The following is a 27446-nucleotide window of genomic DNA, read 5'->3' on the forward strand; positions in this document are numbered from 1 at the left end:
TTTTTGTTTTATTTGAGTATCAAATCAAATGTATTTATATAGCCCTTCGTACATCAGCTGATATCTCAAAGTGCTGTACAGAAACCCAGTCTAAAACCCCAAACAGCAAGCAATGCAGGTGAGTACCAAATACCAGTATGTCAACATTTGCTGATGAGCGTCATTTTAAATGTAAATAATCCACACAAAACATCTATCGTATTCAAAGCGTAAAATTACATCTCATTAATTCAAGTAAACAAAAACAAGTGTTTTTTTTCTGCAGAACTAACTTTCCCAGCAGTGAATGTTGTAGAGTTAACGGCTCATTATTTTCCAAATCTAACATGCCTTGGTATTTACATCCATATACAATATGGAGGGCACAGCAATGGGTGTCTGTCCGTCCAGTCAGTGTGTGAGTAAAGAGGCGTCTTTAGTAGGTCTGAACTTCCTGCTGAGCCACCTCCAGCAGTATCTGGAGCTGCTTACTGCAGTAGTCTGGAGAATAGAGAGGCAGTCCTGTCAGTGACTCGCAACAGCCATAACTATCCCACACAACACCCTCATCTGACATTTCTGCTATCAGTAATTCAGTTTGATGACAACGACATAGTGGCATGATAAGGATGTGACTTACTGAATATTTTTCTCCATCGGGTGGGCAGGCGTGAGCGGTGCACTGTCAGGTAGTAGACAGGGATTCCAGACAGGGTGAGAGCACAGCTGCCCCCTGTGTTCCAGGGGTCTGAGTACAAAGACAGCCCAACGATGAAGAAGCACACCACTGTGAAGGTGACTGCAATGGGCAGCGGCACCTAGTAGTCATAGAATAGAATTATGAGCTGATCATAGGAATAAAACTAGGTAAACAGTCAAGAAACCGCCAACTAGTAAGTACCAAACAAGTGACATTAGTTAATTATAGTAGTCATAGCAACCTTGAAGGGTCTTGGGTGGAGGGGGAAGCGGGAGCGATGGATGAGCATCCCCATGGTTGCCATGGCAATGAAGAGCCACCGAGAGAAGGAGGCAAAGTTGATCAGCTGGAATATCTCTCCTCTTGCCACCATCACTACCACTAACGGATACTGCAGGAAGGACAACACAAACATCTCAACTGGACCATGAAAGCAAAGCATAGACCTACCTCATCAACCCAATAAGGACATCCCCACAATACAGATGTCTGTAAAGAGACTCTAATAGGGTTAGCAAGGACAACTATGTGCAGTAGTAGGAGACTATACCAGTAGCAGAATAGCAGGCAGAGGCGTGTTTCTACGGATATGGATCATTGAGAAGAGGACTGGCCAGTGTCCCTCCCTGGCGCCCACGAACAGCATCCTGCACCACGGACAGACAGACGTCTCGTGAATAAAACCAGCCAAGCGTACATCAAGGGGTAAATTTCTGAATTACGAGAGTGCAGCATTATTACCTGGGTGCTCCAAAGAAGCCACCGTTCAGTGCCCCAAGACAGGATACAGCTACCAGCACAGGAATCACAGAGGCCAAGCCGTGAAGCGCACAATTGGCAAACGTCTGCGATAAACAGACAGCATATATGAGACTGACATGCAGTTCACTTCATATGCAGTTATTTTCCATCTCTTGGCTTTGACCATCTGATGCCATATTACTGACCACAGCCACAGCGTCAGACACAAGAAGCTCCTCTGCTGTCATCATGGTGTAATAGGCCACGTTGACAAGAACGTAGCACACAGTCACCGTCACCATGGAGAAGATGATTGCCAGTGGGATGTTTCTGACAAAATAGAGCAGACAAATTAAGACATGAGGTTACTTGATTTTTTGTGTGGAAATAATTGGTCAATTGTTTTTTTAATATAAAATACCTATTTGGGTTAATAACCTCCTCTGTGACAAAATTCAGATAAAACCTGCGAAGAAAGTAAAATATGTTAATTTATCAGTTAACAGTTCTTTATGGATAACACAACAATGGTATGATATGGGATTTTCTTGTGCACTGTTTACCATCCACCATAGGCATATAGACCAGAATAAAAGGCCAATGGTAGCTTATCCAGTGTTAATGTATCAATCTCAAAGCCATTCTGAAAGTTCTCTGTCTGTCCTGGGGAGGGGAGAGAGGAAAATGAGTTAGCAGGGTTTGATTGATTAGGGTCCTGTGTATATTGTGTACATCGTGTATCATGTTACTCTACCAAAACCACTAACTACCCCACCTCTGGCTAATGCCGTGATGCCAGGAACGATAATTAAGACCAGGGCAAACATCTTAATGAATGTCAGCGTGATCTGTGTGCGAGAAGCCAGGGTCACACTCCAGCAGTTTATCGCCACCACAAATGCTACAGGGAGAGAGGGAAGATAAACCTTGTTGAAATAGTATACCATTGTAATCAAACAATTCACAAAGTATTTTTGGTTGTATTTTATCACTCACTCACTCCAAGGATGCTGACCAGTTTAATCAGTGCTGTAGGAGGAGCACAAGGGCTGAAAAAGGGATCCACCACATAGCGTCCGAACGCCAGGGACACGTAGGATGCTACAGCTGGCCTTTGCAGTCCACATGGAGTACAGTATTAAAGTATTAGAAAAACTTGTAGTAAACCATACTGTCTCCTAAACTATTCTAAGAGTGTATGCCCAGAGACACGGAGATACAGGCTGCTGACCTGATGAATAAAAACTCTGCCCAGAGACGCAGGAACGCAGGCAAGGGTCCTAATGTCTCCAGCAGATAGGTGTAGTGGCCCCCTGACTTTGTAAAGGTGGTTCCCAGCTCAGCATAGCACAAGGCCCCTGGACAAAGGGCAGAGACAGATGACACATCTCCCACAGGGCATAGGCGTCAGTTCAACGTAAAGTTTTGATTTACATTTGGTTGAGTTGTCAACTAACGTGAATTCAATGTGAAATCACAAAAAAATGTCACCAAGTCATTGGATTCCTTGGGTGAAAAAAAAATAAAAATCCCTTAGTTGATTACTTTTTTCAAATACAGTCAGTTTTCCCACATTGAATTTGCTGATTGAAATGATGTGGAAACTATGTGGACTCAACAAGTTTTTGCTCAGTGGGCTGGGATATTTTCTATTGTATAACTATCTCTATACATTCAGGAAACAGATTTTTTTTTAAATATATTAATTATTCAGTGCATATCATTAGTTATAGCTGTGCTTATAACTGTGGTATAATACAGTTAAAAACTGGGGGAATACCTGGGAAAGGTCAGGCATACATCCACCCCATGCTACCCTTTTGATCTGTTAATTTGGTCAGCCATAGGCTATTACCCTATAAACAGCCGTAATGAATAGTACAGATCTTCATTTTATCACTTTTATTCCTAAGAATTTTCCTGCACAGCAGTAAATTCAAACTTGTAGTGTATTTGAGGTTTAAAAAGGCTTCTGAAGTTTGTCATTTCCACTGAAATTTCTATTTTAGACTTGATTTTCCCTAATGAAAAATGCATCAACCCCTACAAAAATTGTCATTAATTATAATACACAGGCTCATTTTCCTGCTGTGGCAAACTGGCTCAAATTAAGATCCAACATCTGTATATTAACCAATCAGTTTAATAGTAAACATTTGGACATCTGTGCAAGGACTCATATACTTGAAGGATAATAAATGTTTTAAATTATGTTAATGGTACAAATAATAGTGGTGCATGTATGACAATAACCGGTACAGTGAACTGTTATTACCTTAATTAAATAAGATAAGTCAAAGTTACTTTATAGGTACAAAGGTTTATTCGCATGTGCAAATACCAGAGGATTGTGGACCTTGGCCAGATCATTCAACTAAGTGAATACATCCAGCACAGTTTCCTGCCAGCGAAAATACAGTGAGTACTAGATTACACCTCTGAGGTAGCCTAAGTTTCCATTAGGGGAGTGAATGTTGTGTGCTGTCTGTGAATTAAAGGGGCAGTGCAGTCAAATGCATTATTTACCTGTGTTTTATATATATTTCCACACTATGAGGTTGGAATAAGCTGTTTGAAAAGACTGCCTGAAATTTCAGCTTGTTTTGCCCTGCCTGGCTACATCACTGGGCAGTGTAAATTATTAGACCAATAACAATAATATACCTCTCTGCCAATAACAGCTCGTTCGGGTTACATTCCCTCCCATTAGGCTCCTCCAATTAGGCTCCTCATTCAGACCTTTCCCATAAAGTCCAAGCAAAATTCTTGCGAGATAAATTGCTTTTTGCTAAGAAGCTATTTTTGTATCTTTTTAACCATTTTAATTGAAAAAAAATCACAGTAAGGTGCTTCATTGTTACCTAGAAATGTTTTAATTTTGAGATAAAAACGGCTGCATTGGACCTTTAACAATACTGAATCAGACTGATGTGTGAATATCTAATAAAAATGTTTCAAGATGGAGATTGTGTTAGCAACTGCCACTCTCAAACATCACAATTATACTCCTCTTGCTCTCATAGGTACCCAATACCTCTTTTAAAATGACAGTTGGTGCTTACCGAAGGTGGAGAGGACCCCACACAGTGCCCAAACCACCAGTGACAGTCCCACACTACCACTGTTCATCAGAACCCCTTTTGGTGCAATGAAGATGCCGCTGCCCACCACGGTACCGATGATGAAGGAGATAGCCGGAAGCAGACCTATTGTCCTCCTCAGGTGGATCACTTCATCTTCTTTCTTCTCCTTTACCTCATCCCCCTCTTCCTTCGACTGAATTCCATCTATGCCCATGCTTCAGCAGCCTTGAAGGTGTGAACACACCTTGTTTAGATAGCCTTACACCAACCAGTTCCAGTGAATAAGTCAAATACCAAAAAATTACGTTTAAGCAGCAAAAATCCCTTCACATTCCAGTTTAAAGAAAACACAGAAGTAGTTCCTTTAAGTGAACAAAAAAGTATTCTCTCTTTATGAACTCAAAAGTATAGTAATTCCCTTTATGGATAAACTATAAAATGAACATATCCCTTTTTTTATACTGAAACTGCTTGTATTTATCCAATGAAGATTGCTTGATGTAGAGGACGAGTGTGAAAGACGAGACAAGCTAGGGGAGGGTGACAAGCCGAGTGGAGCTGTATGAGCTGAACGGGTAGACTAGTATACCCCTCACACTTGCACAAGGCCCTCTCCCCTGAACTTGTTTTTTATCCCCTCATTGGCTCTTGCAAATCAGCACAGCCAGTAACCATTGAAACTCACCAATCCTGCACAAGCAGAAAACAAAGCCAGCAGTCTTCCCAAGCTTCAACAACATGAGTAATTAAGGTAGTTTAGACGGTCAAAGCCATGGTGCATTCATTGTACTGTGTGTGTGTGTGTGTGTGTGTGTGCGCGCGTGCGTGCGTGTGTGTGTGCGCGCATGCACTAAAGTTTTTCGGGGTCTCCGTGTGTGTGCCGGTGTGTGAAGTTTTGCTTGTGTGCACAGCTATAAACACGGAATACCATGGGGAGAGAACCCAAACACCCCTTGTAGCGGCAGCTGTACAAATAACAGTGGGGTCGCTTACAACAACAACTTCACAACAGAGAAACTATACATGCTATAGGAGCAGATGGCCTTGTTGATGTTCTCACTAATATCCACAAAATATCAGTATAATTCATTCAGAACCAAATCAGAACCAAATAACATCCAATTTGACAAAAATGTCAACACTGAAATGGGGTTGAATGCAACATCAAACAATTGGCATGTCATTTCTGTCTCTCTGCACATACGCCTGATGAATAAAACCAAGGCCATGTAGTTTGTCCCTGTGTGTGAACTGTGAAGTATTTCTGTCATGAGCAAAGAAACTTCAGCTTGAGATCACATGTGAGGGATCAAACAGCAAACTGTGAAAAAATGTATCTGGCCTCTCTTTCCTTAACGCTTGGGAGACTGTGGCTGTCCATTTCAGTTAATCCGTCGCTTGGATCCCTATTGTTAAAAATCTTTCAACACAGCAGTTAACAAAGGCGTTATAGCTGCTTTATTTTCATTTGACATGTTTTGTTGTAATTGCATGTGTTGACAATGGTTGTCAGCATTTCTGGGGAACTAAGTATCACTATATTTTACCACTCTACACCATCACATTATGTGATTTGAATAGTACAGAAAGGCAAAGTATGCCATTTATTTTTCTACTTTTCATGTTTATTGAGCTGAAAGTTGTGAGGATGTTTGAGAGAGATGAAAAATAAGTATTTCAAACATCAAACATCACGTCTAATATTTAGAACCTTATAAATCTGTCTCTCAACAGAAAATTAGTAAATGAAAGTCTCTTAACACGCAAACCTTACTTTGCACAGTATAATCAGCTCATGGCATAGAGTTATTTTGAGTTTTTCAACTTCATTGCTTTCTGTCCTTGTCTTACAAAACAGTGAAGCAAATGCATATGCAAATGCGCCATTGTTCCAGAGATACCACAAATCAATTATCATATTCAGTGGTTATATTTATGAATGAATTAATAATTGAATATCGCATAGCGAAATCTGCTTGACAACATTAATTTTGGGGGGAATTGCAAGCATCTTTTTGGGGATGTCAAAAGAGGTCCCAAACGATAATCTGGAACCCCACTATTCCGGCACGCCGGGTTAGCTAAATCAGCACACCTGGAGGTTCACGCATGAATAAGAACGCAAGTGATTGGCTACCTTGTGTTCATGAGTAATCTCCTAATATGATTGTTGGCGAATGCGGAAGCAAAATAAGAGCGTGTAGATTGCCTCAGAATGTAAACAAATTGGTACAAGGCAGGTACCACCGTTTTTTTCAATTAAATTTACCACCACATAATTGACGGCACGTTTCACATGTTGGTAAAAACGTTACTAATGTTTGGTTGACAGTCGGTGATTCGTATTTCCATTTTGTCGGCACAAACAACTTAAAGAGAAGAAACGTTAGTTACCTACAGTAAAATGAGGAGCAACACGTCCACCTCAATGGCTCAGACTCTCAGCTTCGGGTCTGTCCGTCAAAGCCCCCGGCTGAGTTAAAATGTTGCACTGACACATGGACTGTTGGACTCAGCTGTTGAGCAGCTAATGGTTCGGGGGGATTTCCAAGCTGCTTTCGACACATGTGAGAGAGGTCTGGAGAGCATTTTAAACGCGGCGCAAAAGGACAGCAGGTGGGTACTAATTCTTAGAATTTGCTCTGCTTTTATGACATGGTCCTTGTTGCATTGCATTATTGGACTAAACCGTTGTCCATCTGACTTTCAGGTTTGGGGAGTTGAAGGCTGCACTCAACATTGTGGGGATTCAACCATTGGCTGAACTCAATCAGTGACCTGGTGCACTGGCATGGATTCTGCAGCATTATGCGTGCCCTGAGAAAATACCTGCCAAAATAATGCAGATGTGGTGAGGAAAATGTAACATGGTTAATTTGCAGGTTCTCATTTCTTCCACCACATTTATAACAGTGCTATACACTGTAGACACTGGACATTGTGGTGAGGTCAGAGGTATTGCATTCACAGAGGACCAGAAACAAACAAATCAAAATCAAATCAAATGTATTTATATAGCCCTTCGTACATCAGCTGATATCTCAAAGTGCTGTACAGAAACCCAGCCTAAAACCCCAAACAGCAAGCAATGCAGGTGTAGAAGCACGGTGGCTAGGAAAAACTCCCTAGAAAGGCCAAAACCTAGGAAGAAACCTAGAGAGGAACCAGGCTATGTGGGGTGGCCAGTCCTCTTCTGGCTGTGCCGGGTGGAGATCATAACAGAACATGGCCAAGATGTTCAAATGTTCATAAATAACCAGCATGGTCCAATAATAATAAGGCAGAACAGTTGAAACTGGAGCAGCAGCACGGCCAGGTGGACTGGGGACAGCAAGGAGTCATCATGTCAGGTATTCCTGAGGCATGGTCCTAGGGCTCAGGTCCCCCGAGAGAGAGAAAGAAAGAGAGAATTAGGGGGGCAACCCAGACAGGAAGATCACATCAGTGACTCAACCCACTCAAGTGACGCACCCCTCCCAGGGACGGTATGAAAGAGCCCCAGTAAGCCAGTGACTCAGCCCCTGTAATAGGGTTAGAGGCAGAGAATCCCAGTGGAAAGAGGGGAACCGGCCAGGCAGAGACAGCAAGTGTGGTTCGTTGCTCCAGAGCCTTTCCGTTCACCTTCCCACTCCTGGGCCAGACTACACTCAATCATATGACCCACTGAAGAGATGAGTCTTCAGTAAAGACTTAAAGGTTGAGACCGAGTTTGCGTCTCTTACATGGGTAGGCAGACCATTCCATAAAAATGGAGCTCTATAGGAGAAAGCCCTGCCTCCAGCTGTTTGCTTAGAAATTCTAGGGACAATTAGGAGGCCTGCGTCTTGTGACCGTAGCGTACGTGTAGGTATGTACGGCAGGACCAAATCAGAGAGATAGGTAGGAGCAAGCCCATGTAATGCTTTGTAGGTTAGCAGTAAAACCTTGAAATCAGCCCTTGCCTTGACAGGAAGCCAGTGTAGGGAGGGTAGCACTGGAGTAATATGATCAAATTTTTTGGTTCTAGTCAGGATTCTAGGAGCCGTATTTAGCACTAACTGAAGTTTATTTAGTGCTTTATCCGGGTAGCCGGAAAGTAGAGCATTGCCGTAGTCTAACCTAGAAGTGACAAAAGCATGGATACATTTTTCTGCATCATTTTTGGACAGAAAGTTTCTGATTTTTGCAATGTTACGTAGATGGAAAAAAGCTGTCCTTGAAATGGTCTTGATATGTTCTTCAAAAGAGAGATCAGGGTCCAGAGTAATGCCGAGGTCCTTCACAGTTTTATTTGAGACGACTGTACAACCATTAAGATTAATTGTCAGATTCAACAGAAGATCTCTTTGTTTCTTGGGACCTAGAACAAGCATCTCTGTTTTGTCCGAGTTTAAAAGTAGAAAGTTTGCAGCCATCCACTTCCTTATGTCTGAAACACATGCTTCTAGCGAAGGCAATTTTGGGGCTTCACCATGTTTCATTGAAATGTACAGCTGTGTGTCATCCGCATAGCAGTGAAAGTTAACATTATGTTTTCGAATGACATCCCCAAGAGGTAAAATATATATAGTGAAAACAATAGTGGTCCTAAAACGGAACCTTGAGGAACACCGACATTTACAGTTGATTTGTCAGAGGACAAACCATTCACAGAGACAAACTGATATCTTTCCGACAGATAAGATCTAAACCAGGCCAGAACTTGTCCGTGTAGACCAATTTGGGTTTCCAATCTCTCCAAAAGAATGTGGTGATCGATGGTATCAAAAGCAGCACTAAGGTCTAGGAGCACGAGGACAGATGCAGAGCCTCGGTCTGATGCCATTAAAAGGTCAATTACCACCTTCACAAGTGCAGTCTCAGTGCTATGATGGGGTCTAAAACCAGACTGAAGCATTTCGTATACATTGTTTGTCTTCAGGAAGGCAGTGAGTTGCTGCGCGGAATGGAAGATTCGATATAGGCCGATTTAGTTTTTTATATTTTCTGGGTCAAGGTTTGGCTTTTTCAAGAGAGGCTTTATTACTGCCACTTTTAGTGAGTTTGGTACACATCCGGTGGATAGAGAGCCGTTTATTATGTTCAACATAGGAGGGCCAAGCACAGGAAGCAGCTGGGCCATTCATATCAACACAAAATGTGTGTCACAGCACTGGATATCGTGGAGAATAAAGAGAACCTCAGCCAAGAACAATCCCCAAGCCTTAGTCCCAACCCCAGTCCTGTGGTGGAGCTGCTGGACTTAACACACCTCAAGGTGCATCTCACTTACAGTTGCATTAACCCTTTGTATTGACATTAATGCTGCCAGACAGTGTGACTGACTGTGTGTTTGTACTTTATAGGTGCTGTGATTCAGAAACTTGAGGCCTTGCTTAGACTTTTGAACAGAGGACTATCGGTAGCCAGTGCTGGGTCATTCCCTATTCACAGAGTCTTTCTGGCTGTGGTCCTTTTCTACATGCTTTTTGTCCGGATGGATCCAGGTTCAAATTATTTTAATTTTTTTACATCAAATGTGGTTGCTTTAGTTAATACTAGTCTAGCACTTAGCATACAGCTTTTGTCTAGCTTTTGATTGCAGCCAACCTACCTACAGTATTTAAGCAACTAAGCACTGAACAGCGACTAGATATCAGAACAAAAAGCAGAAATGTTATGATGATCCTTGGATATGGTTTCTCCACAGCTCATCCCTCATCTTTCCCCTGGATCTCACAGATGCTGCAGATGCTGAAGCAGATGTGGGACGCCATGTTTGCTCCTTACTATCGAGCCTGAGCTCAGAGCTAACTGTAAAACCATACAGCCTGGTGCTGGGATATCAGGTTTAAATTTGACTGAGACTGAAGAGCTCACCATTGACCATCTAATCATGTAAATACTAATAAGGGACTGAGATAGATAGAGAAATTCAGGGGGGCTTTTGTTGGCAAAAACAACGTGAATACCTGTGAAGGCAGAATGTGAACGTAATAGGCAGAATTCATTTCCCTGGTGTTGCAGATTCAGTTGCTCCCATATAGGTGTGCGTGTGAGCGAGCGAGAAAGCGATTGAGTGTGTGTGGTGACACACATTTTGTGTTGATATGAATGGCCCAGTCCAAAACAACTGTTAAATGTAGGCAATATAATTATAATCAGATGCATGTCAGACAAATAACTTTTACATGACAGTAAAATATTTAATTGGTCAAATTAGAATTATCATAAATTAGTTGAGTATCTTTCAATAGGGTCTGGCTCCAGCAGATACCGTCTCAGTAGTGTGTACTAGCTAGCTAGTGTATACTATGTAGCAGTGGTGTAACCGCGCGCAACTGGTTGTCGCAGGAAGGAGCTCACAGAATTGAACGACATCGGTAGCTGGTATTGTAGGAAAGACATTTTAACTTATTTACCAGTAAATGCTAAGGAAACAATGGATATGCAAACCAGGTATTGAAAATGTTTGGTCCGAAGTCTCGGTTGAAACTTTGTAATGCGCAATTCAGTCATCATGCGTTGTTTGAATGAACATTCCTGTAGGCTTGATGAATGATATGATGATTTGTATCAATCAGGAGGGCATTCGTTTTGCAAACTGCCATGTAGGCCTACATTGTACAGTACAGAAAACTACACGCTCCAAAATATTTAAATGTTTCCCAGACCACTATTTTCTCCTGATGTGGTTTAAGTATTGTTGTGGACTTACAACATCCAATTGTTGTTGTTGTTCTATTAAAAAGTGTTGAATGAGTAAAAACCTGAAAAAAATATAGTAAAACTTTTTTCTTTTTTTTCACACACCTTGACTTTTTCCACACTTTGTTACATTCAGGGATGCAAACCAGTCACCTTTCTGCGAAATTTTCACGTTTTGAATCCAAAATAGTTTACCCACTTTATTCGAATAGATCCAATGAGAAATGATTGGGCGGGTGATGCGTGTTTGGACCAATACTGGGTCTATCCAAGGCTCAGCCAATCGTTCACATAACTATGGGGGGTGATTCATGCCATAATTAAGACATGTGAAGCTACTGATTCCTCACCAAGTCACCGAATGTCTTCCTTGCGCCATAAAATACTGCCATGAATTAACATGGACTGTCAATGGAGACACGTATTTAAGGCGTCAAACTGCCGACGCATTCACGTCATGTAGACTAGTGTTCACGTCGTGTAACGTGTCAGTTTGTGTGTAGGTTTATTTTGAATGATCTTACCATGAACACCTTAATGTCTACATGTGTTAGGTGTCATTTAAAGTGTCTGTTTAGTTTATTATTCTTACCATGATCTCACCTTACAAACGTCTGTAAATGTTTTTGAAAAAATATATTTTTAATTTGCCAATTTCATTTGCCGATTTAGCTAAAAAATAGGCCTATCACCTCAATACAAGACTTATTAGGCAAGTTGATATCACAACCAGCCACCATTACTGTGTAGATATGCCTATTTATCGTGCAAGCAAAAGGGCTTCTTGATAGATTAGTGGGTAGAGTGTTGGGCCAATAACCAAAAGGTTGCAGGTTCGAATCACTGAGCTGACAAGGTAAAAATGTATCATTTTGCCCAAGCAAGGCAGTTTAACCCACTGTTCCCGGGTGATGAAGATGTGGATTTAGATTAAGGCAGCTCCCCTCACCTCTCTGATTCAGAGGCTAAGAGGTAGCCTCGGTCTTTACTGGCGCATTCAAAACAACTCGGAAGTTGGCAATCTCTGACTTCCGACTTCATTGCATTCAAGACAACTGGGAACTTTGAAAAAAACGTTTTGTTTTGTTTTGAACAGTCATTTCCACTCCATTCATATGCAGATATATTTCATTCATACACTGGCTTGTCTGGCTGGCATGTTATCATTTTAATCAGGCCTTCCCTTATCAACACTGAAATAATATTAGTCCTCTATTTAGATTTTTTTTTTAATAATAGCTCATTAGTACACCCTTGTGGTTTAATATTTATTTAATTTATTTCACCTTTATTTAATCAGGTAGGCAGGTTGAGAACAAGTTCTCATTTACAACTGTGACCTGGCCAAGATAAAGCAAAGCAGTTCGACACATACAATAACACAGTTACACATGGAGTAAACAAACATACAGTCAATAATACAGTGGAAAAACAAGTCTATATACAATGTGTGCAAATGAGGTGAGATAAGGCAATAAATAGGCAATGGTGGCGAAGTAAATACAATATAGCAATTAAACACTGGAATTGTAGATGTGCAGGAGATGAATGTGCAAAGTAGAAATATTGGGGTGCAAAGGAGCAAGATAAATAAATAAATACAGTAGGGGATGAGGTAGTTGTATGGGCTATTTACAGATGGGCTATGTACAGGTGCAGCGATCTGTGAGCTAGTGAGGGAGATAAGTGTCTCCAGTTTCAGTGATTTTTGAAGATCGTTCCAGTCATTGGCAGCAGAGAACTGGAAGGAGAGGCAGCTGAAGGAGGAATGGGCTTTTTAGGGTGACCAGTGAGATATACCTGCTGGAGCGCTTGCTACGGGTGGAAGCTGCTATGGTGACCAGTGAGCTGAGATAAGGTGGGGCTTTACCTAGCAAAAACTTATAGATGACCTGGAGCCAGCGGGTTTGGCAAAGAGTATGTAATGAGGGCCAGCCAACGAGAGCATACAGGTCGCAGTGGTGGGTCCATATATGGGGCTTTGGTGACAAAACGGATGGCACTGTGATAGACTGCATCCAATTTCCTGAGTAGAGTGTTTGAGGCTATTTTGTAAATGACACCGCCGAAGTCAAGGATCGGTAGGATAGTCAGTTTCACAAGGGTATGTTTGGCAGCATGAGTGAAAGATGCTTTGTTTGCGAAATAGGAAGCCGATTCTAGATTTCATTTTGGATTGGAGATGCTTAATGTGAGTCTGGAAGGAGAGTTTACAGTCTAACCAGACACCTAGGTATATGCTGTTCCACATATTCTAAGTCAGAACCGTCCAGAGTAGTGATGCTGGACGTGCGGGCAGGTGCAGGCAACGATTGGTTGAAGAGCATGCATTTAGTTTTACTTGCATTTAAGAACAGTTGGAGGCCACGGAAGGAGAGTTGTTTGGCATTGAAGCTCGTCTGGAGGTTAGTTAACACAGTGTCCAAAGAAGGGCCAGAAGTAAACAAAATTGTATCATCTGCGTAGAGGTGGATCAGAGAATAACCAGCAGCAAGAGCGTCATCATTGATGAATACAAAGTAGAGAGTCGGCCCGAGAATTTAACCCTGTGGCACCCCCATAGAGACTGCCAGAGGTCTGGACAACAGGCCCTCCGACTTGACACACTAAACTCTGTCTGAGAAGTAGTTGGTGAACCAGGCGAGGCAGTCATTTGAGAAACCAAGGCTGTTGAGTCTGCCAATAAGAATGTGGTGATTGACAGAGTCGAAAGCCTTAACTAGGTCGATGAATACAGCTGCACAGTATTGTCTCTTATTGATGGCGGTTGTGATATCATTTAGGACCTTGAGCGTGGCTGAGGTGCACCCATGACCAGCTCGGAATCCAGATTGCATAGTGGAGAAGGTACGGTGGGATTCGAAATGGTCGATGATCTGTTTGTTAACTTGGCTTTCGAAGACCTTAGAAAGGCAGGGTAGGATGGATATAGGTCTGTAGCAGTTTGGGTCTAGAGTGTCTCCCCCTTTGAAGAGGGGGATGACCGCGGCAGCATTTCCAATCTTTGGGGATCTCAGACGATACGAAAGAGAGGTTTAACAGGGTAGTAATAGGGGTTGCAACAATTTCGGCTGATCATTTTTAGAGAGAGAGGGTCCAGATTGTCCAGCCCGGCTGATTTGAAGGGGTACAGATTTTTCAGCTCTATCAGAACATCAGCTATCTGGATTTGGGTGAAGGGGAAATGGGGGAGGTTTGGACAATTTGCTGTGGGGGGTGCAGGGCTGTTGACCGGGCTAGGGGTAGCCAGGTGGAAAGCATGGCCAGCTGTAGAAAAATGCTTATTGAAATTCTCAATTTTCCTGAATTTATCGGTGGTGACAGTGTCTCCTTGCCTCAGTGCAGCTGGGAGGAGGTGCTCTTATTCTCCATGGACTTTACAGTGTCCCAGAACATTTTTGAGTTTGTGCTACAGGAAGCAAATTTCTGTTTGAAAAAAGCTAGCCTTTGCTTTCCCAACTGCATGTGTATATTGGTTCCTAAATTCCCTGAAAAGTCGTGGGGGCTATTCGATGCTAATGTAGTACGCCATGGTATGTTTTTGTGCTGGTCAAGGGCAGTCAGGTCTGGAGAGAACCAAGGGCTATATCTGTTCCTGGTTCTAATTTTATTTGAATGTGGCATGCTTATTTAAGGGTGCGCACTCATCATTTCAATATAGTTGATTAGATTAGATGAATTTACTTTTAAAGAACAACCTAGGCATCCTCTACTGATGGAATGAGGTCAATATCCTTCCAGGTTACCCAGGCTAGGTCGATTAGAAAGGCCTGCTCGCTGAAGTGTTTTAGGGAGCGTTTGACAGTGATGAGGGGTGATAGTTTGACCGCAGACCCATTACAGATGCAGGCAATGATCTCTGAGATCCTGATTGAAGACAGCAGAGGTGTATTTGGAGGGCAGGTTGGTTAGGATGATATCTATGAGGGTGCCCGTGTTTACGGATTTGGGGTTGTACCTGGTAAATTCATTGATAATTTGTGTGAGATTGAGGGCATCAAGCTTAGATTGTAGGATGGCCGGGGTGTTAAGCATGTCCCAATTGAGGTCACCTAACAGCACAAGCTCTGAAGATAGATGGGGGGCAATCAATTCACAAATGGTGTCCAGGTCACAGCTGGGGGCAGAAGGTGGTCTATTGCAAGCTACAACGGTGAGAGACATGTTTCTGGAAAAGTGGATTTTTATGTCATGAGGTGTTGAGGGAAAGACAGATTATCTATAGATTGGACATCATCTTTTCTAGGCCTTTAGCGATAACAGGAAATACACAAGCCGTAGGCTACACTATAGTTCAAGGTGGCTACGTCGGTAGGTGGTTTGTTATGACAAAGAATGCTATTAAACATCTGCATTTAAAGTATAACTTTTTAATGTATTTGAATAAAGTGCATATAAATCTATCCATTCAAAACGAATACAATCTGAACAGCATAATAGAATATTGCACCATATCAAAGAAAAATAAATAACAATTATCAAAACTGCAGCATCCCACAAATTGAAATAAATGTAAAAAAGGACACTATTACACATGTGCATTTAATGTACAACTATTTTAATGTATATAAAGATATTGCATATGTAACCATTCAAAACGAATACTATCTGAACAACATAATAATAGAATATTGCACCATATCAAAGAAAAATATATAACAATGTACGAAACTGCAACATCTCACTTAAAACATTAAATTATTCCCTCTTTTCTCTCTTCTTTATTGCCATGTTATAGCCAGCAGCACACAGCAATGCTGACCATATTTTGCTTTTATGAGAGATTTGCATTCATAAATCCAAGCTGCCTCACTTTCGAGGGGCTGATACAGTTTCTTCTCTCAGTAATTATTTGTCCTGTTTTCGAGAAGACCCTCTCAGAGGGAACGGATGTGGCCACTATGCAGAGTCTCCCTGTCATGACTTTAGTAAGCCGTGGGTAGACAGAGGCCTTGTTCTTCCACCAGCTCAGAGGATCTGCAGATCTTTGGCTCCTCCAAATAGGATCGGACCTCCATTATGGCATCTGCTGAGGGATTCCTTTGTGCTGCATCCCCAGTTGCTCTCTCGTCAAACTCTTCTTCCTGTTGCCCTGGTGCCTGAGCCAGCTGACTGCTGGGGCTGTCCCTCCCTGCTGCTGAGGCTATTCTTTGAAGAGACTCATCAATCGTTCTGGCATCACTGAAGGCTAACTTCTTAAACCTGGGGTCAAGTGCAGCGGTTTCTGATCGCACGTAATTATATTCCATTCTGTGGAACTTTCTGTCCATTGATGAACATAGGGTGTCCATCAACGCTGTCACATGTCCTGTGGTTACATTTGCTTCTCTCTGGCGGTTGGCTGTGATTCGCTGCAGATCCTTACACAGGAGTATCATTTTTGAGGCTGTCACATAGCTTAAAAGAGAGAACAGTAACTTATTAGTTCAGGTTCATGTTTTGTCTACTTATACTACATTTTCATCTACTGCTCATACACATATATAATACTGGATTAAATAATTATGTAGTAATAATTGCTTACTGTACCTCTCTCCACTGTGACCAGCTCAAAGGGTTCCAGGACTCTGCACACCTCCTCCACCACCTCCCATACTTCTTGGGTCAGAGCATCAACAGGTGCATTGACAATGGCCAGCGTAGAGATTATGGCATCCCTTGACTTAAGAAACTGCTTCAACGTATAAAATGTTGAATTCCACCTTGTAATGCAGTCTTGTTTAGGCCTCAGTTCAGGCATCCCCATCTGGCGTTGTGTAAAACTTTAGTTTTTCAGCACCTACTGCGCTTCTGTGGAAGTATTCCACAGCCGCTTTCACTTTGTCCACAGTGGGCTTCGCACCTTCCGAGCATCTCTTTCAATCAGGTTGATTGTGTGGGCACGACGTGGATGATGGGTCCATTTTTTAATTTTCATGGCTTTGGTTATGTTAGCTGCATGGTCGGTAACACAACAGACCACTTTTCCATCTACTTGCCATTCTCTGGCTCTCAACAATTCCTCTGCCAAGTTCTCTGAGGTGTGTCTGTCGCTGAACTCAAAGCAGTCCAGAAGACAGCTAGAATCTAAAAATCTTCAATGAAGTGACATGTAACCGACCTGTAAGAAATGGTTATCCCTGATGTCCAGCAGTCAGTGGTAAGGCAAACTGCAGTAGCTTTTTGGACTCTTTCCCGCACTGAAGCCTGTGTGCTCTCGTACAGTTGTGGAATAAGTGATTTTGAAAGGGTTTTCCTGCTTGGAATTGTGTACATTGGATTTAAACTATTGCTATAATTTCTAAAAACCTATGTCCTCCACAATAGAAAATGGCTGGAAATTGGTGGCAATCATTTTAGCCAATACAATATCAATTTGGCCTTGTTTTGCTACAGACAGACTTTGGCATAAACTGGTCCATAGAAGAATGCGTTGCTGTGGGTCGCGGAGTAGGCCTACTTGACTGAGTGGATACATCTCCACGTGTGGAGGTGCTGGCTCTACCACTATCACTAGCAGGCCCGCTAGTTTCTGGAAGCTCCGCTACAGCTAGCTTCACAGTTGGGTGCACAGTTCGCATATGCCGGTGTAGGTTGTGCGTAGAACTGGCTTTTTATGAGATTTTGTTTTGGCAAATTCTACACTGTGCTCTAACATTGTCTACATTATTAAAATGCATCTAAATGCTACTGTGCCTCCGAATCATTTTCCAGCTTCCTCTCTCTCCTCGGTTGCTAAGTGTGTGACTGAGTGAGTTGGCTCGGCCTCCCTCACGCATCTTTGGTTCACTGGTTGACACTGCGTGTCTGATTGACAGGAACAACAGGTGAGGCTGTTAATTTGAGCAGACAGTCAGAATGAATATGTGCGCTTGTGCATTTATGCCTATATTATTATTTTTTATTTTTTTCTTTCTTTGAATTAGTTAATTATATTAATTTAAATCTTGATTATTCATATCTTATTTTTTTAAATATATTTGTCTCTTCTGATATGCGAGCCAGCTCCCAACGTTCACTTACAAGAGCCGGCTCTTGTAGCTTATATGTCTCTTATCACCCCCCATACATAACAACAGAACGCAGCACAAGACTGAAGAGACAACCAATTTGCTAGTTACAGCATCAGCTTGCGCTCTGGAAAGTGTGGAGAGTGGAATGGTAATTTACCAACTACACCAGCGTGTCCCTTGAATGATAATGAAGAGGTAGGTGAGAAGCCTGACCACGGAGACAGGGGTGAGGAAGGTGATGAAGCATACCTCATGAGCTTTAACCGAAAAATAACTGGCATTTGGAAGGTTTGAGGTGAGGGAGAAAGTGTGGTGGAACAAGTATGGTTAGCACTGTTAAAACCTCTTAGGGCTCGGATCCCGCTAGCGGGATCAACATCGACAGCTTCCGGTGAAGCTGGAGCGCGCCAAATTCAAATTACAAAATTGTAATATTAAACATTCATGAACATACAAGTGTCTGTGAGGATTGAAAATATGCTTGGCCTATCATGAGGTTGTCTGTGTATGTTAAAAGCAACATTTTGCAACATATGGTGTGACTAGCGGAAAGGCTGTGGCTGGCCTTGGGGGTAGGCAGCTATCATGAGTTGTGGGAGACACGTACAGAATGTAGGCAGTTAAACAGACTGTCTTTTGTTAGAACTCAAACTTAGCAATAACAGGAACCAGATAACGGTATCTAGGGTATGAGCGCATAGATATTCTACACAGCAACAGTTACATCTATCAACTGGAGCGCCCGGGGGCTGGGACCAGCCTGTGCACCAACAATCAACGATAGCCTGGGTGAGTTTAAACCACGCCCAGTCTCTACTCTGTGACAGTCCGGCTCGGAAGCAGGAACTACTTCTGTCAGAGTATATTATTATATCTTTGTCAGGAACAAGTCAGTTCTCTGTTTGCCCTGCGAGGTGTGACAGAGAGCCCGTATATACGAAAATTGCATTTACCACTTATTGCTTAGCTAATAAAAAGTACATAGTATACAATCGGTGACTCATTGTCATATTTATCCTGATACCAGATTCAATTGACGCAACCCTTAAAATGTTTTACATAATTTAAAAAGCTTAACTTCTTGTTAATCCAACCGCATTGTCAGATTTCAAAAAGGCTTTACGGCGAAAGCATACCATGCGATTATCTGAGGACAGCGCCCCACATCAAAATACTTTTTCAACCAGCACCGGCTTCACAAAAATCACAAATAGCGATAAAATACATCACTTACCTTTGAAGATCTTCCTCTGTTTGCAATCCCAAGGGTCCCAGCTACACAATGAATGTTTGTTTTGTTTGATAAAGTCCTTCTTTATATCCAAAAAGTATGTTTAGTTGGTGCCATTGATTTCAGTAATCCACTCCTTCAACATGCATACAAAGGAATACAAAAAGCTACCAGTAAACTTTGTCCAAACAAGTCAAACAATGTTTCTAATCAATCCTCAGGTACCCTAATATGTAAATAAACAATAATATTTCAGACAGAAAGAACAGTGTTCAATAGAAAAGGAAAATAACGAAGAGCGCGCCCTCGTTCACGCACACCAAAAGTCTACCTGTCCTGATGAGAACACCTTGGATAAACTACAACTACTTGTTAGTTTTTCAAGAAACAAGCCTGAAACCCTTTCTAAAGACTGTTGACATCTAGTGGAAGCCATAGGAACTGCAATCTGGGGCCTATTTATTTGTATACCCCATAGCATTGAAAAGGCCTGTGACCTCAAAAAGGAAATGTACCGGAATGATTTTCCTCTGGTTTTCACCTGCCTTATCAGTTCTGTTATACTCACATACATTATTTTAACAGTTTTAGAAACTTCAGAGTGTTTTCTACCCAATACTACCAATTATGCATATTCTAGCTTCTGGGCCTGAGTAACAGGCAGTTTTCTTTTGGCACGTCAGTCATCCGGAAATTCAGGATACTGCCCCTAGCCCTAAGAAGTGTCTTACTAGTTGGATCGAATTCTCCGCTAGCTAGCCAGAGAAATATTGAGCAACATTAGCCAACTTAACTGATCAAATAATTGAGTTTATGGTGTGAAAATGAGCTAGCTAATAAAGTCAAACAGCTAACGTTATCTAGCTAACATTACAACATCATGAGAAAATGTTAGTAGCCTAACCAATACGCTATAGTATTAACTGGTATACGACTCCTTGCCGTTCCTCAAGTTATAACGCGTTAGTTGCTTACTGGACTCTGGCAATCTGTGAAATGTTAATGAGTTAACTAGCTAACGAACTACCTACTATCTGTGAACTAATGTTTTCCCTCTACAGTACTATATGTGGTTAATTTTCAGAATGAGAGAATTAGGTGAAAATGAGGCGTTGCTTGTTAAAACCTCTTAAGTCTACCCCCTCCTTTTTCGAACATTCTGTTAAAAATCGCGCAACTTTTCAGCGTCCTGCTACTCATGCCAGGAATATAGTATATGCATATGATTAGTATGTGTGGATAGAAAACACTCTGAAGTTTCTAAAACTGGTTAAATCACGGCTGTGAATATAACAGATCGCGTGTTTCATCGAAAAGCGCAAGAAAAACTGCTCTCTGAAAGCTAAAAATAATTTCCATGCGTCACTTTCATGGGTTGTTAAATTAATTATGGACCTGCATGCAATTCCTACAGATTCCACACGATGTCGCCATTGTCGTCATTTTCCAGGGACTTTTTTGTTGGTAAATCCAACTAATTAGATTCAATTTCTTCCGGTCTCCGCCAGGATGTTGTGAGGTGCACATTTTCAGCCATTGATTTGAAGACGAGGAGCTATTGAATATACATCGCCCTGTAATCATTTTGATAGATTATAAACGTTTACTAATACCTAAAGTTGGATGACAAAAGTATTTCGAAGTGTTTTGTGAAAGTTTATCGTCAACTTTTTTAATTTAAAAAAATGACGCTGCGTTTTAAAACAATGTTTTTTTCTGAATTACACAGCTTCCATAGAAAGCTATTTTGGGTATATATGGACCGATTTAAACGAAAAAAAGACCCAATAGTGATGTTTATGGGGCATATAGGAGTGCCAAGAAAGAAGCTCGTCAAAGGTAATGAATGTTTTATATTTTATTTCTGCGTTTTGTGTAGCGCCGGCTACGCTAAATCTTTGTTTACGTCGCATTCAGGCATTTTGGGGTGTTGCATGCTATCAGATAATAGCTTCTCATGCTTTCGCCGAAAAGCATTTTAAAAATCTGACTTGTTGGCTAGGTTCACAACGAGTGTAGCTTTAATTCAATACCCTGCATGTGCATTTTGATGAACGTTTGAGTTTTAACGAGTACATTTAGCATTTAGCGTAGCGCATTTGCATTTCCAGGTGTCTACTTGAGACATCTGCGTCTCAAGTAGGAGCAAGAAGTTTTAAACAAGTGGATTCAAGTGTAGCTGGGCCTGGCTTTGGTTTAAGCTGAATGCCACTATAGAGTTGAAAGGAACACCACACACTTTCCCTCTTTCTCAATACAGTTCATAAATAGGGGTATGCCATGTGTACTCTGTCTGAAAGATATCAATTATGCCAAAAAAGGGTATCATGTTCTGCTGGCACATTGTAGAACAGATGTCCACAGGCGGAAAGTGTATAATGTAATACTGTGCAGTGCAGCCAAAATATTGTTTTTGTTGTGTTGAACTTGACAGTAACACTTGTGTGAGTGAGGGGGGATTATCTATTTTTTTACTCAGTGAATGTTATTTTTGCACATGTAGCCTTGTGCACCTGATCAATGTCTACTATAGTGGCCACTATAACAGAGTATAAATATGATGTCTGTTTGTTTCATTCTATTTCTAAATTTAAATATGTTTTGTTCCCCAAGTGCAATATTTAGATGTGTGTGGTCACAAGCGTTATATTATAAAGGCTGCAATGGCTAACTGCAATATTAGTGTATTGTTTTCTCAAGACCTAAGTGTCATTTGCAGTAAAGTCTAGGCAACAAATAACATTGGATTGCTTACTTTACATTTTTTAGCTGTGAGTTGGGTTCACATTAACCACTTTATTTTACACACAGAAACTGATCGTGTAGATCATATTCTTTGTTTTGTAATTAGTTCAAACCTGCGTGTTTCAGTGCCAAAAACAACTGTTGCCCTTTTGTCCCCTCACCAGTTTGTATCCCTGTACATTAGAGCCTTGTTCTAAAACTGATTCATTGTTTTTTCCCCCCTCAATCTACACACAATATCCCATAATGGCAAGGCAAAAACTGGTTTTAGACATTTTTGCAAATGTATTAAAAATAAAAAACGGAACTATCCAATTTTCATACGTATTCAGACCCTTTACTCAGTACTTTGTTAAAGCACCTTTGGCAGCGATTACAGCCTCGAGTCTTCTTGGACATGACACTACAGGCTTGTGTAACAGGGTTGGTTATGTTTCCACTTGCCTCTAAAGAAATGTGTATTTAATGTTCAAGCATTCTTATTGGTTAGTTCAACTCTGATGACATTAAGGTGTGTTGTGATTGGCCCCGCCTGCAGATAGGGGGAGTGTGTTAGCTAGCATACACTGATGTAATGGTCACATAAGCCACTGCTAACACAGTTGTCTTCATGCTACAGATTTTGCCATCGACAGCCATCAATACCGTTAAGCCCTGCACAACTAACGTGCTGTTTCCCATTTAACAACAGAAATAAATGCTCAACTGGGACCACTGGCAGAAGTGATTTATATTGAGAAAACACAACGCATGGAGAGTACATTATACATCTGTTACACTTGGCACACCTGTATTTGGGGAGTTTCTCCCATTCTTCTCTGCAGATCCTCAAGCTCAGTCAGGTTGTATGGGGAGCGTCACTGCACAGCTATTTTCAGATCTCTCTAGAGATGTATGATCGGGTTTAAGTTTGGGCTCTGGCTCACACGGGAGACCCAGTGCGCAGAGCCAACGCAGAATATCCTGGCCCGAGGAGACGTACTGGCTGTCTGGAGAGCAGGGCGGGCACCATCCGTCCTGGCTGGATGCTCACCCTAGCCCAGCAGATGCAGGGAGCTGGGATGTAACGCACCGGACTAAAAACGCGTACTGGAGACACCTTGCGCTTCACCGCATAACACGGTGCCTGACCAGTACAACGCCTGCCATGGTAAGCATGGGTAGTTGCCTCAGGTCTCCAACCTGACTCTGCCACACTCCCCGTGTGCCCCCCAATTTCTTGGGGGGGGGGGGGGCTTCCTCTTGGGCTTGTGTTTCCAACTCCATTCTCCGGTACCCCTCCTCGCACTGTTCTAGAGAATCCCAGGCGGGCTCCGGCACTCTCCCTGGGTCGACTGACCACCTCTCTATCTCCTCCCAGGTTGTCTCATACTCCAGATAGCGCTGCTCACCTGTCCAGGAGTCCCTTTCACCACGCTGCTTAGTCCTTTGGTGGTGGGTAGTTCTGTGACGGTTTTGAGGAGTAGGAAGGATCGGACCAATATGCAGCGTGGTACGTGTTCATGTTAATATTTATTTAAACTGAACACAAAACAACAAGAAAATGACCGAAAACGAAACAGTTCTGTCAGGTGTAGACACAGAGACAGAAAACAACTACCCACAACCCATAGTGGGAAAACAGGCTGCCTAAGTATGGTTCCCAATCAGAGACGATTGCCAGCAGCCTCTGATTGGGAACCATACCAGGCCAAACACATAGAAATAGAAAACATAGAACACAAAACATAGAATGCCCACCCCAACTCACGCCCTGACCAAACTAAAATAAAGACATACAAAAGGAACTAAGGTCAGGACGTGACACAACCAGACAAGCCCTAACTTAAAACCCACAAGGAAAAAGAAAACCAGGAAGACCCAGGAACATTTGGAGAAGGTCTGGAGGCAAAAGTAGAAAAACGAAGAACATTCTTAGTGTTAGTGCTTTTTGATGTCTGTACGGTTTCAAATCTTTCGGTTTCGATAATTTTTCAAAGTCATTAAATGCACTATGCGTTATGTGGGTTGAATGCTGTAACAACACAGAATAATACTTTTTAAAATGATGGTAGTGACTGCCCATTACTGCTTATCACTTATTAACCATAATTTATTCACATTACTATATTTCAGACGTTGTGTATATTACATTTGTTTTATTGGATGACTGTTATTTCATTCCAAGTCATCATCTCATCTCTATAGAGCTGATGCCTATGCTGTCTGACAAAATCACAATTTTAATATTTCTTCAAAGTAAAAATGGAATACTTTTATGACTGATGAATACCAACTATCAGTCACTTAGATAAAGTATTTTCAGGTAGAGATACCTAGCAAAGCAACTGTTCTCTATCCCTGTCAATCATGCATTCTTCTGTCTCTTCTCCCCATGTCTGCACCATAGACATTAAAACCAGGTCTGCCCGACCTACTTCAGTGTGCCCAACACTAACCTAATATGGAAGGCATAAAATAATCACACAGACCAGGTAAGTAGTTGCGCAATGGATTATTGTCATTGTAGTTAAGTACCACGCTTTCTGCTCTAAACTATGAAGAATATTGACCTGTTGGAAACTTCCACTCTCTTCAACATCTTACTACATCTCGATCTTGGCTTGATCTGATTTCTAGCGAAAGGTAGGCTTACTGCAGAATGTTGGCATTGACCTCAGAAAAAGAAAGAACAATATGGAATTCAAATATTGAACCAATGTCGGTCAATTACGCTGAACAAAAATATAAACGCAACATATAAAGTGTGGTCCCATGTTTCATGAGCTGAAATAAAAGATCCCAGAAATGTTCCAGACACACAAAAAGCTTTTCTCTCAAATGTTGTGCACGCATTTGTTTACATCCTTATTAGTGAGCATAATCCATCCACCTGACAGGTGTGACATATTAAGAAGCTGATTAAACAGCACGATCATTATACAGGTGCACCTTGTGTTGGGGACAATAAAAGGCCACTCTGCAGGCAATGTGCAGTTTTACCACACAACACAATGTCACAGATGTCTCAAGTGTTGACGGAGTTTGCATTCCTGCAATTGGCATTGCAGGAATATCCAACAGAGCTGTTGCCAGAGAATTGAATGTTAAATTCCCTACCAAAAGCCATCTCCAACGTCCTTTTAGAACATTTGGCAGTACGTTCAACTGGCTTCACAACCGCAGACCACGTTTACCCAAGCCAGCCCAGGACCTCTACATCTGGCTTCTTCACCTGCGGGATCGTCTGGCAGACGGGGTGTATGGCGTCGTGTAGGCAAGCTGTTTTCTGCTGTCAACGTTGTGAACAGAGTGCCCTATGGTGGCAGTGGGGTTATGGTATGGGCAAGCATAAGCTATGGACAACAAACCCAATTTCATTTTATCGATGGCAATTTGAATGCACCGAGATACCGTGACAAGATCCTGAGGCCCATTATCATGCCATCCATCACCTCATGTTTCAGCATGATAATGTATGGCCTCGTGTCTCAAGGATCTGTACACAATTCCTGGAAGCTGAAAATATCCCAGTTCTTCCATGGTCTGCATACTCAGCAGACATGTCACCCATTGACCATGTTTGGGATGCTCTGGATCGACATGTACAACACCGTTCCAGTTCCTGCCAATATCCAGCAACTTTGCACAGCAATTGAATAGGAGTGGGACAACGTTGCACAGGTAGAGGCGAATGGGTCCGATCATTCATAGAGGCGAATGGTGGTCACACCAGATACTGACTGGTTTTCTGATTCATGCTCCTACCTTTTTTTTCAAGGTACCTGTGACCAACAGATGCATATCTGTATTCCCAGTCATGTGAAATCCATAGATTAGGGCCAAAGGAATTTATTTCAATTGACTGATTTTCTTATATAAACTGTAACTCAGGAAAATAGTTGAATTTGTTGCACGTTGCATTTATATTTTTGTGTAGTTGTTTTTAAAACCAAAAATAACTGTCATTTCGGTTCATCGCTCAGCACTATTAGAAAAGCAAGCAATAACTAAATGTACTGAATAAGAGTCACATTCCTTTCTGGATAACCTTCTTCAGGAGCATCGGCACCCCCATGCCGGAAGTTGGAGTAACAGTGGTCGAGTGCTTTAGCAGCACGAGTAGTATAGTCGATATGATGATAGAACTTTGGCAGCCTTTTCCTCAACTTTGCTATGTTAAAATTCCCAGCTACAATAAATGCAGCCAAAGGATATGTGGTTTCCAGTTTGTATAAAGTCCAGGAAAGTTCTTTGAGGGCCGTCGTGGTATTGGCTTGAGGGGGGATATACATGGCCGTGACTATAACCAAATACAAATATTTTGCTAGATAATACGGTAAGCATTTGATTGTGAGGTATTCTAGGTCAGGTGAACAAAAGGACTTAAGTTCCTGTATGTTATAACAATTACATCATGAGTCGTTAATCATGAAGCATACACCCCTACCCTTCTTCCCGGAGAGATATTTATTCCTGTCTGGGCGATGAACTGAGAACCCAGTGGGCTGGACCAACTCAGACAGTATATCCCGAGAGAGACGTGTTTCCGTGAAACAGAGTATGTCACAGTCCCTGATGTCTCGTGGAAAGAAGCCCTCGCCCTGATCAACTGTATTATCCAAAGACTGGATATTTGTGAGTAATATACTCGGAAGCAGTGGGTGGTGTGCACGCCTCCTAAATCGGACTAGAATACCACTAGAAGACGACTTGGCTTCTGATATCAGTTCAATCGCCCTGGGGGTGCGAACAAAGGATCCGATTCGAAGAAGTCGTATTTCTGGTCGCAATGCTGGTAGTGCTGATGAGTTACTGTCACTCTGATATCCAATAGTGTCTTCCCGGCTGTATGTATGAACACCCAAATGTTTTATGGGCTAACAGAGTAAGAAAGAATACATTCAAAAATTAATGAGAGTGGGAAACGAGGCAGCCCTCTCTGTTGGAGCCATTTTAAAGAACATCTACCGCTTGAGAACACCCTTACCTGCCGATATATAATACATATCCGTAATCTAGCATGGGTTGGATGGTCATCTGAAACTAAACCACATGACCTTTGTTTTGGAGGTGTTAAGAACAAGGTTAAGGGTAGAGAAAGCTTGTTGGACACAAAGAAAGTTTTGTTGTAGAGCATTTAACACAAATTCTGGGGTGGGGCCAGCTGAGTATATCTGCATATAAATGAATGAGCGAGCTTCCTACTGCGTGAGCGATGTTGTTGGTGTAAATTGAGAAGAGCGTGGGGCCTAGGATTGAGCCTTGGGGTGCTCCCTTGGTGACAGGAAGTGGCTGAGACAGCAGATGTTCTGACTTTATACACTGCA

The 27446-nt window shown here is 41.9% G+C and overlaps 1 protein-coding gene and 1 long non-coding RNA gene across 4 annotated transcripts; one reads left to right on the forward strand and one right to left on the reverse strand.

Moving 5' to 3' along the window:
• On the reverse strand, positions 1-7011 carry LOC110490496 (cystine/glutamate transporter). 3 transcript variants are annotated; one of them, XM_090200790.1, is made up of 12 exons: positions 6902-7011; positions 2652-2778; positions 2417-2532; positions 2196-2321; positions 1984-2083; positions 1842-1886; positions 1627-1750; positions 1421-1524; positions 1230-1326; positions 921-1070; positions 620-797; positions 1-480 (listed from the first exon to the last, which is right to left on the reverse strand). In XM_090200790.1, the coding sequence occupies exons 4-12, from the start codon at positions 2245-2247 to the stop codon at positions 416-418; spliced, it is 915 nt and encodes a 304-aa protein (XP_090056916.1). In that variant the 5' UTR covers positions 2248-2321; positions 2417-2532; positions 2652-2778; positions 6902-7011; the 3' UTR covers positions 1-415. The 3 variants fall into 3 exon arrangements, with proteins under 3 accessions (XP_090056916.1, XP_090056917.1, XP_021419588.3); XM_090200791.1 differs by having other exon boundaries at positions 6898-7011; XM_021563913.3 differs by lacking the exon at positions 6902-7011 and adding an exon at positions 4483-5107.
• LOC110490498 (uncharacterized) lies at positions 6673-11241 on the forward strand. Its single transcript, XR_016486850.1, has 4 exons — positions 6673-7119; positions 7214-7354; positions 9828-9968; positions 10172-11241. It is a non-coding gene; the product is annotated as an uncharacterized LOC110490498 (long non-coding RNA).
• The last annotated feature ends 16205 nt before the right edge of the window (positions 11242-27446 follow it).

This window comes from Oncorhynchus mykiss, chromosome 15 (genome assembly GCF_057628025.1).
Source record: "Oncorhynchus mykiss isolate SJ-2025 chromosome 15, ASM5762802v1, whole genome shotgun sequence".
In the NCBI taxonomy this organism is placed as follows: domain Eukaryota; kingdom Metazoa; phylum Chordata; class Actinopteri; order Salmoniformes; family Salmonidae; genus Oncorhynchus; species Oncorhynchus mykiss.